The 16,397-nt window shown below is 32.0% G+C and overlaps 1 protein-coding gene across 3 annotated transcripts in view; it reads left to right on the top strand.

Annotated features, from left to right (window-relative positions):
• Positions 1 to 16,397, top strand: part of Vps15 (vacuolar protein sorting 15) — a 115,398-nt gene that overhangs the window by 4,496 nt on the left and 94,505 nt on the right. For all 3 annotated transcript variants that reach the window (XM_085815791.1, XM_085815780.1, XM_085815786.1), the window contains exons 2-5: positions 6,583 to 6,713; positions 10,744 to 10,788; positions 13,455 to 13,534; positions 13,802 to 13,857. In XM_085815791.1, the coding sequence (XP_085671917.1) occupies positions 6,622 to 6,713; positions 10,744 to 10,788; positions 13,455 to 13,534; positions 13,802 to 13,857 (273 nt within the window). In that variant the 5' untranslated portion in view covers positions 6,583 to 6,621. The remainder of the gene's footprint in view (positions 1 to 6,582; positions 6,714 to 10,743; positions 10,789 to 13,454; positions 13,535 to 13,801; positions 13,858 to 16,397) is intronic.

The following is a 16,397-nucleotide window of genomic DNA, read 5'->3' as shown; positions in this document are numbered from 1 at the left end:
TGGCTAATCTTTGGAATATGGTAACAGGTAGTTTGGCGACATTTTGGTAAGGCGATAAAGGTTACTAGCTAGGACTTTAGCAGTGTACATGGATAAAGTCGAGTGTGCGCAATGCCATTTTGTGCAATTGTGGGATGTTTTTTTAAGTGAAAATATGTCAATGTGTACATGGATACCATGTATGTGGAATTCTTAAAAATTTGTGGCAAGCAATTTGCGATTCTGCACTTTCTCCCAATTTCGCACCTAATCTTCGTCATGATTAAGCACTTATGTTCCATAAAAGTTCTAGCATAAGCGTAATTCGGCTAGCAGATTGTTGGAAAAAAATGTTGAGTTAAAAAAAAAAAAAAAAAAAGGCTTTACTTCGTGAAAACAGAATGGCGTCCAAACAAAAACTAGCAGGTTACTGTAGCAGCGTTGGTTGCCAAATTTTTGCCAAAAAATCGCCAAGTTACCATAATCCAAAGATTAACCAAATTGGCAATAAAGATGCACAAAAGATATTTAGTAAATTTTTTTTTGCTCTATTTTTCCTCTATGACATAGAACATCATAATATGTATTGCTAGATGTAGTTTATCTGTGTGTGATATTTTGATCCATCTTAGGTTGAGGATACAGTTCAAAGTTTTTGGATTAGTGGAGGCTTAATTTTTCAGAAGCCTAATTTGTAAATTGTTCAGTGTAGCTTCATAACAAAACTGATATATATATAATTATTATATGTATGTATGTGTGTGCATGTACATATATGCAGTAATATACAATATTAATATAGTATTATTTTAGAAATGAGAAACATCATGCAGCATTATTTATTTGGATATAAATTATAAGAACACTAATATAAAAATAAACTGAAATAACACTTTTTAAATTAAAAAAAGGGGGAAAGGGGAAAAAAAAGGTTCTTTCTAATTTAACTCGATTGAAACACAACAGGCTACTGCCGACCAATTTTTTCAACAAGATGCAAAAGATAGCAGTTATTTTCAGAAATGGGGCACACTAAGACTTGAATAAATTAGACACCAGTTAACAAAATTAAAAATGCAAGTGACATCCATAATAAAATAACTACTTTTTTGGGGGGGTGTACTGTTTTCTCCATGATCACAACAATTTGTTTTAGCATCAAGAGACATCAAAGAATTGCAAAAACAGCATTTTGCACAGCCAACACTGAGTGTGCTAGTTTTCTCTACATGTACGCAGGGATTTTTTTTTTGTTTTGATTTGTTGTGAAATGCACACTGTCATGCAGGTTTTGTATATTGCAGTTTATGTAAGTCTCATTTAGTAAACTTTAACGAAACTTATTATACTTTCATTAGCTTATTATGAAAAATTAATAACCAAGCTTTATTTTAGATATGATGAAATTACTGTTTATTTTTTCTTAAATTTTTGTCTGAACCAAAAATGAAATCTGACAATAGTAGTTGTGACTGTAGAATATCAAACTACTGTGACTATTGAGTACAGTCAAAAGTCGTTAATCTAGACTTGTCGGGACTTCGGCGATTCCGGATTATTGATTTTTCTGGATTATAGATCATCAGTTTAAATCTGGTAAGATGGCATGCAGAAATTATAAAATTAAAAATATGAAACCATAATTTATGAAATAAAGAAAAATTATAATCTAAAGGGCATCAAAATTTACAAAAAAAAAAAAAAAAAAAAAAAGCTTAATATTTATTTGTTTACTTTATTAAACATTTCTTTCAATGTAAGTTGTTTGTTTCGATTTATGTGATAATACTTTCTCTTTAATTCTATAAACAGACATAATTTCTTGTTCAGTTACAAAGTTCCGCTGTTCAAGTCCTATAATTGCTGTGTCGAGAATACCGACTAATTTGTCAATGGAAATTTTTTCGTTTTCAATAACCTCTGTGTCACTTTCTTCACTATCGGAAGCGAATTATATTTGATTTAAATCATATCAAAGATGGAGTACATTGAGATGAAATACTACATTTAGTAAGGAATTATAAGCCAAATAAAATAAAAACATCTGCCCTGAAGATAAGGATAGTGCTGACAGATCAACTTCCAATTCATTGTGTGCCTTGGCGCCCCACCCCGCCGCAGAGCAGCGTGAAATTGATAAACAGATTTCAGAATGGTTAGAGAAACGAAGGATATGCCTTTGTCCATTTTTTGCAGCAATTCCACTTTTTGTTTAATGGACTTCGAAACATACTTTCGCTTTGTAGATCCTTTACATATTAGTAAATATATATCGGAAATTCTATTTGATATAATCGAAAGTTCAAGCTTACTTTTATAAAATTGCTCTAACAGTCTGCAAAAAATAATAAGCCGGATCCAATTCGAAGATTAAGGAACAACGCAATCTGCAACATTAACTGAATTAGATAATTTTAGCTTAGCTTATACCGTCTGTTATACTTTAAACGTGCATGTGTAAACATATTATGCGCACACACATATTCGCAGCAGTAAAGCAGTATGCGTCAACGCGACGCATGAGCAGAAAGTTTGTAGCTTTGAGGGTCCAGATTATAGATTATTCCGAATTATGGGTGTCCGAATTAACGACTTTTGACTTTACTTGGTAAGCGAATCCAAACTGTAAAGTGGGATTTTGTTTTGTAAACTGTTTTAAAATGTGTGATGAGTTGAAACATTAACTTGTATCTAGAAATTTCAAGATGTGTAATACATATGAAATGTCAAGTTCTGGAAAATAAGTTTATTATTCATGTCTGCATGTGTGAAAAAAATTACTTATCATAAAGGGGGGAATGATAATTTTTATAATTGCTTATACACATTATAGTGCATATTTTGTACATAAATAAGATTTTCGTACTATTTTGACAATAAAAAAATAAACATTTGTGGGACCAATATTTTGGAGTTTCTTGTACTGCTAAGTGGTTATAAAAAAATCAGAGACTTGCATGGATTTGGGCATCAGAGCACAATTTTTGATCCATCAAATTTGATCAGCTTTATGGAATGCAAAATTTTGTGTTCACTACTGTTAAGCAAAATGCTGTTTTTCTTCAGCCAGCAAACTCCACAGTCCTATTTCACTTTCTCCGAAGGTAAAAAAATGCATTCAATGCAGTATAAACAAACACTAATGGCCGTCAAATTTGAAGTCATTGCCACAAATATACGAGGGTTGGAACTTTAATAGTGGCAACACAGCTGAAAAAATGCTACACAACAAAAACCAAAGAATATCGCGTATACAAAGAATATATATTGTTAAGAAGGAAAGCTTCGCAGCAGCAGGAGTGGCTCCCTCCGAACGAAAAGGGACACAACTGCGCATGCGTGAAATATCTGTCACCAAAAAGCGCCAAAGCTCGAAGCTGATGAACAGGTTCGACGGTCACGTTTATCAAGAGTTTAAAGCTTTGTGACTCCATTTTTTTCCCCTACATATTGACAGGTATAAAATCAGACATCAAACTGCGATATGGATAATACAAGTTCAACTCGTAAAGCAAAAAAGCACGAAAATTCGAGTTTAAATTATTGCGAAAAGTCAAAGAACGATTCATCTTAACCCGTCTTCCTCAATTTCCTGTACACGTGGCGGAGGTGGAAAATCTCGGCCAGGTACAACACAAAGGGGGGAATTCTCACCAACAGGTTCCATCGCCAAATCCCTTGGCGAATTGTCCCTCTTCTTTCTAGTGGCACAGAAGACAAACTGGTTTACATTACGTCTATGGAGCCTTTCCTTCTTTTCATAGACTTTCTTTGGCGTGTACCACACGTGAGCTACATACCTACCTTACCTCTCAGCAAAAAGACTCATCCTGCCTAAGCTTGCAGTCTAAAGTAAGTGTTGTCAGGATGTTTTCAAAACAAGAACAATGATGTTAGATAAAAATTGAATGTGCCAGAGGTTGTACAGCACGGCAGTGTCATCAAGGGCTTCAAGAGGCTTGCGGGGAATCTGCATTGCCTTACAGAACCGTAGCAAGATGGATGAAAGCATTCAATGAAGGATGCCAAAACGTGGCAGACTGCGGCCAGGTCGTCCGAGTGTCAGCGATCCAGACATGCAAGCTGTTGCCGCACTAATGGACAGTGATCACCGCCAAACGATTCGTCAGCAGGCCGGACAAACAGGATTAGCGCATACGACTGTGCTGCACATTCTGAAGGAACGCCTGTCCATGAGAAAAATTGCTTCACGATGGGTTCCACATCAATTGGCGGAAATGCAGAAATGTCTACGATGCGATGCTGCCCGAACCCACCTGGAGCTCACTGAGCGCAAAGGAGATGCTTTTTTACGGTGTATCATTACACTGGATAAGACTTGAGACCGATCGTACCAGCCAGAACTGAAACGGCAATCAAACGAATGACGTCATCACAGGGCACCACAACGTTCGAAATTTCGTCAAAACCCCAGCAATGTGAAAGTTATGGTGATTCTCGTGTACGACTGTGATGGTGTCATCCTAACGCATACCGTTTCCCCACATCAGACCATCACTGCGCAGTATTACTGCTCATTTTTGGAGCACAATCTCCGACCAGCTTTGAGAGAGAATTGGCGACACTTTCTGCAGAACGCTCCTCGCATTTTGCATGACAATGCTCGGCCGCATGCAGCGCAAGCTGTGACTGATTTGTTCAAGCGATGGGGCTGGGAAGTGCTTTACCATCCACCATACTCCCCAGATCTAAGCCCTTGTGACTATGACTTAATTCTTAAGATGAAGGAACCACTTTGTGGCACTCACTTCCAAACTGTTCCTGAGATTCTTGCAGCAGTAGACCGGTCCATTCAAGCTATCAACAAAACAGGCGCTGCTACAGGTATTCTGCGACTTCCACATTGTTGGAAACGGGTTGTACACAATGCTGGCAACTATATTGAAAGACTGTAAAACATGGTGACATGAATCACTTTTGTATTCCTTGTAAATAAATAGTTGCTACTATTAAAGTTCCAATCCTCGTATTTTGGGTATGCAACAAGTATCCTATTTTGGTGGCATATTACGTTGCCTTGTGAATGCTTTTCAGGAAGACGGGTGGATGATTGGAAAGTACTGAGAAAATATTTTCTTAAATCTAGTTAGCTCCTATTTCTTATATCTTAGTTAGTTATAAATATTTTCTTATATCTAGTTAGTGAAATAATCTACATTGAAGGTGGCTGGTTGGTTATGGAAATGATGCTCTCTTTGCATTGATCACTGAGAGTAGCTACAGATGCGTGAGTGTCATCGTGACTTTGTTGTGAATGATATCTTATAAATATATTACCTACAAGCATTTTGTAATGCCTGTAGGGTACATTCTGATTATCCACATCTTCCCTAAAAAGAATTCACGACGCAGTGCTCTATGTCACCAAAATAAGCAGGCCATGATGTTGCCGAAATACATTTATGTAGCAACCCAGGTATTCATGTGCACAGCAGATAGTGCTCTTTTCCACTTTCAAATTAGATTGTCATCAGTGTTTGTTTTTGTTGCACTAAATGCAATTTTCTTTCTTGCTAAGAATCATAATAGGACTGTGGAGTTTGCTGCCTCGTGAAAAAAAAAAGCATTACAGTCCTTCAGAAATATGGCATTTTGCTGAACAGTAAAGAATGCAGATATTCACATTCTATGAAATTGCATTTTGTAAACAACCAAATTTAAAAAAAATTAAAACAGATCACTGCTTACATGGGAAAACAGCAGCAAGCACAATGCTAAATTTGTGCAATTTTCTGATTTTTTTTGGGGGGGGGCTAAAAGAGATTGCTGTGTACATAGAGAAAACATTGCCTTCCCCCCAAAAATGTTTTATTATGGGTGTTTCTTGCATTTTTAATTTTGTTAATTAGTTGCCATTTTATGTAATTCTTAGTGAATCACCATTTTTTAAAATGGCTGTTTCAGGAGAGGTGTGCGGATACTCAGAAAGTGACACCATTTGGAGTTAGCTATTCAGTTGGCATAATATTTAATTCAGAATTTTGAAATGGCACCATGTAAGGTCACGTTTAATACCTTTTTTTATCATATTTAAAAAGAAAACTTGTTGATATCAATGTTATCTCTCCCAGTTGAACACATTTTCAGTGCTTGCTGTAATAATAATAATCAACTCAAAACTTTATTTGTGAGTATTACAGCTTTTATCTGCTTACACAATTGCAAATTTATGCAAGTCATTATGCAAGATGGGGGATATTACATAAATATCACATTTATAAAAACTGGAGAAGGATTTGAATGGGGGAAAATTTTAATATAAATGCTTTATAAAATATAGAAAATTCGGATTTTAATATAGCTGATGAGCAAAAAATATTTGTTTTTGTTATCAACATATGCAGCTGAAAATCTTTTATACTTTGATCGATGTCAACATTTGTATCTTACACCTGGTAAATTGCCTTTTCTTTTGATTATTGTATGTTATTTAGCATAAAAAAATTTCAAATTGTTAGATTTTTGTTTTTCATAATTAATTTATATATTTTGTTTTCTAATTATATATTTAGAGCATAACTTGTAACAAATTATGAATCATATAGTTAAAATCTAACTAATTATGTATTTTGTTATATATAGAGTTAGTTCCTAAAAGTGAACTCCTGAAAGACTTGGAACATGGGAAATCAACTAACTGGCATTGTTCCTTCCCAAATTTTTCCTGTAGAATATTACCTTGCTGATCTATCTGACTACACATTTGATCTTAAGTAAGTTTTTCTGCTAATGTTTGATAATGAATGTATATACTGATAATAATATATGTATTTGGATAATGATTAAGAATGAACTTATCTATTGAATAAATTATGTGAACAGTTAGTTATTTTTTAAGTACAGCCAATTAATTTAAATTTTTAGTGAGTGTTCTTCAGAAATTATACAAAAGCAGACTTTTTATTATTGGAATAGGTAGGAATTATCCTTAAAGAATAATGCAGAACATCTTTAAAATTCTGTTAAAACTTTCTTTATATTTTATGCCAGGATTATCTGCATTATATACATATTAGGATATATTGTGGTATTATACTTAAAACATTATGTTGCATTATTAAAAGGCTTAAGCATTTTCACAGTATGTGTATTTGTACATCTTAACTAATATCACATTTGTTGGGGAAAATAAGGAAAACTGTTGATTTGGGTTTAGAAATTTATTTAAGAAAATGTGTGTACATTCTTTTTTCCAAAAGATTTTTAGGAGAGTACAATTATAAATTTTTCTTTAAAATCTGTAAAGTTGATAAATTTATGTCAGTAAGTGTAGCAACAGCAAACATACTACAATAAGTGTATTTTGTTATTTTGTATTTTGTATTCTGTCTTGTGTTTGATAGCAGTTAACAAATGAGTTTTATTTCTTAAAATCTGTGTGCTCTGTATTTTGAGGTACATTCGTAAATTTTGGATATCTGGCCATAAATGTCAATAGTACATTGATAGAAAGTGTAATATATAAAATATCAGATATATTCACAATATTAAAAATTAACTTGTAATTCACCTTTATTGTCTTTAAAGATGGACCTTCTCATTTCAATCGAAATAGCAAAATTGAGTCTCTCTTTCTGTATCACCAGTATGTTAAACTAGATATTCTAAATTAAATAATCCATAGATTGAAGTGGCCACATAAAGACAAAAGCTATAATGTATTTAAACATAGCCTCAGCTAATAAGTTACAAAATCAAGCTTAGCTCTGAGTAGATATTTTTCCGCAGTCTACACATGTGGTTATTTTTTCATCTTCATGTTTTCAAAAGTCTAAAGTTAATGGAAATTCTTACAAGAAAGTTATGATGTAGTATAACTTCTCACCAATATTAATTCCATGGCAAGTTTTCAACAACTGTGTATTTTCTAAAACACAGTTTTGAAAGTTAATTGTGCAATATTGTATTCATTATTACCTAAGCATTTTTCTAAGAAATTTTGTCAGCTTTCTTCAAAACTTTTAACGATGGTTCTGTCTTGTGTAACTAAAAACTCATACAGCAATCATTCTTGTGAGTTCAGTCATAAGATTCTGAGTACTATGGGAAATGGATGTAGCATTATTTCATGAAGCAGGTTTCCTTATGATGGAAGATGTAAAGACAAATGTAGAAGTATAAACACAGGAAGACAAACGTGACTTTGTGGAAGACATATGTAGCTGATATACAGACAAAACATTTATTATAATGTACCACAAAGCACACAATTATAAATATGTAACATGAGTTACAGTTGTATTTGAGACCCATACAAACACATCTGTATCTCCATTTTCATCTACTCCATTTGGTCAAGGCTTCACCAAAATATTTCATGTCAAGTCATTGAGTACACGCATATGCAACTAATAAACCACAAATGAGGTGCAACTGTGCCAATGTATAACAAGTTCATTCCAACATTCTTGTCTAAAAGGTGACATTAAGCAATTACACTATTAAAGCAATATGTAAGATGAATGTAATGTTATAAAAGTAACATCAAAACTGCCATATAATTCCCCTACTTGTTGTTACAAAAGTTATATTTCGTGAGCAATGTCAGGGCATATCAGTTATCTCTCATTAGCAGAGTCTAATCTGTCAGAATTGAGATTCTTAGAAAATTTTAGGGAATATTAGTAAGTGGTTCTGCAGTTTCTCTGGTTTTATTTTCTTTCATGATAAATCACATGAACTAAAATTGTAGCAAAATACTAGATGATCATGTCTAATTTATTCAAGAAATAGCTTTAAAGACAGAGCAAGAAGGATAGAATGCTATGAAACTTTTAATTAAACAGAATACGCTGGTAACACAAATTATTCCAATTATTAGATAAAAGAGACCTTAGCCTATTTCAGATAAAAAATTTTCAGTCATGTTTTTGGTCAAATTTCATGAAATGATATAGTACTGTTTTCTTTGATACTTTAGGCAACGTAAGGACAAAAAGAACAAAGACCTTAAAAATTATTTGTTTAACTTCATCTCAGTTTGAATCAAAGGCGTTAAGAAATGATAACTGGAGATTTGGAGCCTTCCTCAAATTGTCGCCAAGCAGGGAGATTTAGCATTTTGATTGATAAGCATGATGTCATAACACACTTGTAACATCTGCACTTTCGTTTGGTGAAACCACAGGTAAACTATGACAATGCAACAAGTGCATATCCTTCCAGAAAGGAATGTGGTTCAAGAGCTGCAGAATCACATTTGTGATTGTGCTGTAATTTAGTGACAGCTGGTTGAATTACCATTTTTTGACTAAAGAAAAGAAAACAACTGGATATGGCCAGCATAACAGTAATAGATTGGAACGGTTGCCTGCGGAATACTTTTACTTATAGTGTTCTAAACAAAGTTTTTGGTGAACTCAGAGCGCCTAACAAAACAGCAGAAATCAACAGAACTTTTTATGAAGTATGAAAATGAAAGGGTTGAATACTTCTGTAGTGGGTGTTTGTTGGATTGGCTTTCGTTTGATGTAACCACAGGTAAACTATGACAATGCAGCACAAAAAATTGCAACAAGAGCATATCCTTCCAGAAAGAAATATGTTTCGAGAGCTGTAGAATCACATTTGTGACTATGCTGTAATTCATTTACAGCTGCTTGAATTACCATTTTTTGACTAGGGAAAAAAACAACTGGATATGGCCAACATAACAGTAATAAATTGGAATAGTTACCTGTGGAAAGTTTTTATTCATAGCATTCTAAACAGAGCTTTTAGTGAGCTCGGAGGGCCTAACAAAATAGCAGAAATCAACAGAAACCTTTCTGTGAAATACAAAAATGAAGGGGGTTGAATACTTCTATAGTGGCTTTTTGTTGGATTGCACAGAGAGACTGACAAATGTTTTATCGTAAAAGTTGTAGGCAGAAATACGGCTCACAATTTCTCAGGAACAATTGGTGCAAATTTGTCAGGATCCTTGCTATCTTTCATGGCCAGTGGTAGCCAACTTTCATGGCCGATGGTATAATATGTAAATACCATATTTTTTTAAATAAGCTTGTTATGTAAAAATACTATAGCTATAAACATTCATATCTCATTTCCGATTTGAACATGAACCTATTGATATTATTAAACTGTTTCTTTTGGATCACTCTATCATTTGTAGCAGCTAATTTTAAGTATAAAAATATAAAAGTATGTATTATTGTTATTAACTTCATAATGTGCATGTGTTATACATGAAAATTAAAAAGAAAATTAACCGAATACAAATTATTTTGAATTTTCTCTTTGGCATCTTTCTTATTGCTTTATTGCAGCATGGGCATTTATTTCATCATAAAATCTCAGGTGGTGTACTGTTTTATTGATGGCATTTTAATATCTATATGAGAAATCTTTCAAGTATTTTATGTACATTAAGTGTGACTTTTATGATTAATGTTTTTAATTACATTAAATATTCATTTATCCACTTATATTGAGCTTTTCTATTTGTAAGTGCATAATTATTACCGTATTTGCTCTGGATGGTGTTTGATTTTTACTATGTTAGAAATAACTGTTACATTAGTTAATATTTTAATGCTGTGTGAAACCTTCATTTTAGAACATTGAAATTATTCTCCTTATCCATGCAAAGTTTTTTTTTTTTTTTTTTAATGAATTAAATTCAAGAGAAGAAATATAAAACTCATGAAACTCACAGTTTTGAAATTTTCTTCCACGTATTATTTGTTTCATATGTTAATGAGTTATACAAATTTTAATTTGCCTATTTATTTCCTTTTTCAGTTTAGGTAGTACCCGCTTTTTTAAAGTTGCTAGAGCTAAGCATAAGTAAGTATATTTCATTGACTATTGACTATCATTTTATATAAAGTATATGATTAAAACAAAATTAAATCTCAGATATAAAGTAGAACCCCAGTTATCTAAGTTTTGATTAACTAAGGTTCCATGTTATCAGAGCTTAGCATAATAAATAAAAATGCCATTAAAAGCCATTAAAATAGCTTTTCTAAAAAAAATAAACAATCTGTAAAAATGTTCCAATGTTTATGCAATACAATGGCAAGAAAATAAGGCAGCATAATGAACCAGAAGGCTGTTACTGATTTTTTTAATGTGTGATATGTATCATACAGCACCTCATTTGTATTATACATAAGTTTATAGTCCAAATGAAATATAGTACTATGTATATATATGTATATTCAAACATGCATGGAATTTAAATATTAGCAATCATAATGTGAAGATTGAAGACAAGAACTATTATCTAAAACAGGGTTACCACGCTACCTGAAAAACCGGAAAACGTCAGGAAATTCGAAAATTGACTTAAAATCTCAGGGAATTTAAATATTTTAGTCAAAATCCAGAAAAGTTAGGAAATTTCATATGGCAATCCTCGAAAAAAGCGATTTTTACGCCAACATTGGAAGTGATCACTTTCTTGGTGAATTATGTATCATGTGAGCATCATTTGAGCAGCTGGCGTAGAGCTAGTTTTCGCAGCTCCAATGAGACTGTCTTTTAGAAAGTAAAGCAAGTTTCCAGTGACTTTGGTTTTCAGTAACCTCAAGAATCAGGAGATTTGCGTGCATGTGCAGTGCATGTCGAATGAAGGAAAATACTTTGCCTTTCCTGAATAAAGCAAAATCAGTTTAATTCTAGCATATGGTATACATAGGATTTGGTGACATTATAATGAGTAGTAAACAAGTCAATTTTGTGTTGGCAGCAGTTTTCAAAATTGTGCCAAGGTCGTACTGTATATTATTATTTTATTACAAAATCTTTTAAACCTTTTTTTTCTTATTAATAAATGCCTTATTTATCATTTTGCAGTAAAATAAAAAAAATAGTAATCAGTCACCTAGGCTAACCATTTAATATATTTGCCAAAATATCGTTGGTTATTATAATTTAGGTTTTAATCTTTAAGTAATTAACTTTAATGTTGTTCGTATCATTTAATGTGGCTTCTTCCTTTAAATTTATTATTAGTTAATAATACTTTCAAATTTCAGGCAGTTTTCTTTGTCATACACCATAAACTAATTCTAGCAGTATGATGACATATCATCACAAAATTTAATGCACATATTTTTTGCTTATGTTTGCTGCTAAATAAATATAAAATACCTGAATTTATTTAAAAATATCATTAAATAGATTTCTTTCTTTCGTTTAGCTGCAAAATGTTTGCATAAAAAGACTAAATCCAGATTTTATTTTTTAAATTATATGTTATTTATAAATTTTTTAAATCCAGATTGGGCAGATTGTAATCTCAGTCTTCAGTGAAGAAAATAACTCCTATTATAGTGATAATAGTAATGCTTTGGGGATAAGGCATATGCAATTAGCAAACTAGCAGAACATGCTCTATCTTACAATCTAAAAAACCTCAGTATAAATATCACAAACTTTAGTTGCATTCTGTCAGGAAAACAGAAAGGAAAAGATACAAAATGTTAAATAACTGGTTAATTAACATAAAGGAACCTCACAGCTTGACTATCAAATATTCAACTAAGCAGAAAGCTCAAGTAACTAGAATAATTTAGACTTTTAGAAATTTTCTTTCCTCCAAAATTAAATAAATGTGAGATTTATAACACCATTATAGAGCTTGTTATATTATTAGTACATATATGTTTTTCCCAAACAGCCCCAAAAATGGATAAATGTGATGTCAGAACACGGTCATCATTTCTTCTTGGTTTTATGTAAACCCAATTAATTTTCAATAAGCTAGTTTAAATTTTGTAAAGAAGGAAGTTCCGCTTTTTTCATTGCATTTTGGAAAAAAATATTAATATTTGGGGCCTGCTGTATGGGATAGCATGCAATAGGATAGTTTCTAATTTACAAGATCCTGGCCTCAAGAAAGGTACGATGTGCAACTTGATTTAAAAACATACAAACAGTGGCAATGCAACCTGAAAAACTGCATTTAAGTTTTTATATGCTATATCTGTAATTTACATCCATTTAAGTAAAGAATGATCAGTTCCATTAAACTTTTGCTTGAATGGCTGGCACATATTTGGCCACATCACTGCTGCCTTTCATGTTCAGCACAATTTTGTAATTGGATAAGATGATGCACTTTCATATTCAAGGCCTGCAAATAGTTGGCTTTTATGTCTGAAATGCATTTCACTCCCCCGAAAGCTTATATAATTTTAAATGTAGACTTTTGATATTTGAATTGGTTATAAAAAAAAAGATGACAGTTTTTTTTTTTATAATTTTAAACCAGAAATCTCTTTTATTCGTTTGACTTTTATAGCAAGAATTCCAATTTTCATACAATCAAGGATCGAGAATTGTCGCTTATCTGGAATTCGGCATTTAGTGAGCTTTCCAGATAGTAGATCTTTTACTACAATCACAAAATAAAATTTTTCCTTTAAATGTCTAGAAATTCTATTTTTCTTTTTAAATCTGTACAAAACATACTTTTATTTATTTGTTTATTTAATTCATTTCAGAGAAGGATTAACAGTTGTAAAAGTGTTTGCGATACGAGATCCTTCACTGCCATTAAAAGCTCACCGCGATAGACTGGATGGTAATAATTTTGATTTTGTAAACACATTGTTGAAACCAAAGGTGGATTTATGAGCTTTGACAAATCTCAATTTTGAGGGCCTCCAAATCATTAATTTTTCAGAAAAATAGTCAATATACCCTTTATCTCAGTTTAAGGAACTCCCAAAAATTCTTATGAGCCTTCATATAATAAATTTGCCTTTGGTTGATACAGGAAAAAAAAATTAGATATAAAAATATATGGTTTTTGAATAATTTATGTATTTATTTTTATTTTATTTTTCAGAGATAAAAAAGTTGCTTGAAAAAGTTCCTAATACTGTGCCGTTTCAAAAATGTATGGTATGTAGATAAATGACCTAGAAATAAATTGTTATTATAAATTAATGTTTTCTTTTTCAGATTTACTGTTCAGTTAATATGTAAGTAATAAAAATCAATTTTTAATCAAGTTGCTTCATCATAATAAATATTTATACTTGGAAAGGGTAAGCTGACTAATTTTGGTACTTTTCTGTTAACAGTGATGCTATTTAGTGGCAAACATAAAGAATGGCACAAAATCTAAATAGATGGTGGTAACCCTGATGACATTTTAAGTCTCATAAAATTATCACTGTTGGCAATTACCACTTAAAAAAGACATCCAAATGTTTACTCTCAATCATAGAATTACTCCAGTTCTGCTGTGTGTTATTATAGACCTTAAGTAGAGTATATTTGCAAGAGAAGGACCTTAAGTAAAGTATATCTGTGAGAAATACTAGTATTTATGTTAGGTGTTACCTTTATTTAATTCAAGTTCATATTATTATGTTAGCCTTCATTTGTTCAAGTTTCTGATAACAGATTAGTATCATTGGTAGCATGTTGCAGATGAAGTCTTCAGCTTGAATTTTGATACTCTTTTTTTTTTCCACTTTTTCAATATGTGTTATTAATTCTTTTTTTTTTTTTTTTTTTAATTATTGATGAAAAGTGTCTTTAAGACAATCCATGCTGTTTTTTCAACTCAATATTGAATTGTGCCATTCTTACATTTAATTGTGCTTGACATCTTGTTATTTTTACATCTTTTTTGCTATATGTCTGATTTCTTCCCTCCCCCTCTTAATCTTTGAGCATTTATATCTGGACTTCATGAACATTCTTCCTCATTCCTTACTTTTGTCCTGTGATAAATATTGAAGCTTTTGATAATTTACAAAGATATTTCATTATTTTTTGGCTGAAATAATAAATGGTACATTACATTGATAAAAGTTTACATTCATAAACTTATTACGTTGGTAAATAAGTTATAATAAATTACCATGCATTCAACATGCCTGTTGCTCAATTGCTTATGTTTTATTTTTATTTATTTATTAAATATTTTATAACATTTTCTATCAGTTTTAAATTGTTTTAAGAAAAAATACATTAAATTAGAATAATATATTTGAATTCCCTCAAGATTTTGTGTTATATTTTTTCATTATCCCTCTTGAAAATGCTTCTTTTAAATCAGTTTAACCCCCTGCAATAAATAAATTAATGCTTTGACAGTAATACAAGTAAGAAAATTTTACCAGTAGCGAAATTTGATGTATAAAGTTTCCTTTCATGTGCAAAAAAAAAAAATATGTTATCAACTGTGTTAATGAATGGAATAAATGGGAAAGTTTAGGTATTATATTGTTAGGAATTTTGTGCATATATAAATAATTTTAATCAAATTATATGGGAAATTGTTATACTTTTTCTGTATAATGTAACATAAAAGTATTAAGAGGTGTTGCTTTGTCAGAAAAATGATAATACAGAGGCAAGTCAATTTAACATAGAGTAAATGTCTTGGTTTTGGCAAGAAATCTCCCAAAGTTGCTAAACTTGCCAACATTTTGGTCCGGTCATTATATCACCCTAAAGTGTATTATGATTGAATAACTGTAAATGATTCCATATGTAGCTGTAACTGTACCCGCCCTCATATGCCTCCTAGTAATTTCAAGAAGTACTAGAGATTTCTTGGCAGCCAGGTAAAAACTGTATAGGACTGGAGAGAGCATCTGCTCTCTCCAGTCCTATACAGTTCGTGAGTTGTTAAGAGTTGTTAGTTTTGAATCGACTACGAAGTATGGAGATTTCTCCATGTTAGTTAAGCCTTTTAGATGCACTTTCCATTGTGTCGTGTTCAACGTTCTTAGTAGTTTGAAGTGTAATTACTGATTGTACTCTCTGATACTTTTAAGAGCTTTACAAGTATTTTTGTGATAAGGTTCAGAACTGTGAAGTGTTTCTTTTGGTAAAGTAAAATTTTATCAATCTTCCATTAATTCTGTATGCATTCAATTTATTACAAACCTGTATGCATACAACAATATAGATGTTACTCATAAGTTTTGATCCCTTCTTTATTTATGTAGCTCTTGCCTATTATTATTATTGTCATCATCGATATCATTATTATTATTACTTTCTGTTATGTGTATACTCAGGAACTGCACTTGCATGCTTACAATTTTCTTTATTCGGAATAAATGTGTGAACCAAGGTAGTGCGCTCCCAATGGGAATAATATGTATTTACCCATAACAAGTATCACGGACATTAAAAAAGAAACAGGTATAACTCTTTCGCATCGAAGTCGCCCGTAACGCCCGTTCATTCAGGCAACAGCAAACTGCCCCAACACCTCGTTTATTTTCTACCTAGTGCTTTCCCCCTCCACGTTAGTGTATGGCTCATTGGTTTCGCGAGTTGTTAAGAGACATGTCAATCATTCTTTTGAAGCAACTAAAGGAGACATACGGAAAGCTATTAACGTTCGCAGGTGCAATCTGGCTCTAAGGTGAAACTGCACACAATGGATGAAACCGCTGAAAAACCCCCAAGAGAGA

This window comes from Stegodyphus dumicola, chromosome 1 (assembly GCF_044657685.1).
Source record: "Stegodyphus dumicola isolate Sdum_Otavi_A_Nest chromosome 1, ASM4465768v1".
NCBI lineage: Eukaryota > Metazoa > Arthropoda > Arachnida > Araneae > Eresidae > Stegodyphus > Stegodyphus dumicola.
Note: the sequence above shows the minus strand (reverse complement) of the source record. Positions and strands in the feature narration are given on the sequence as shown.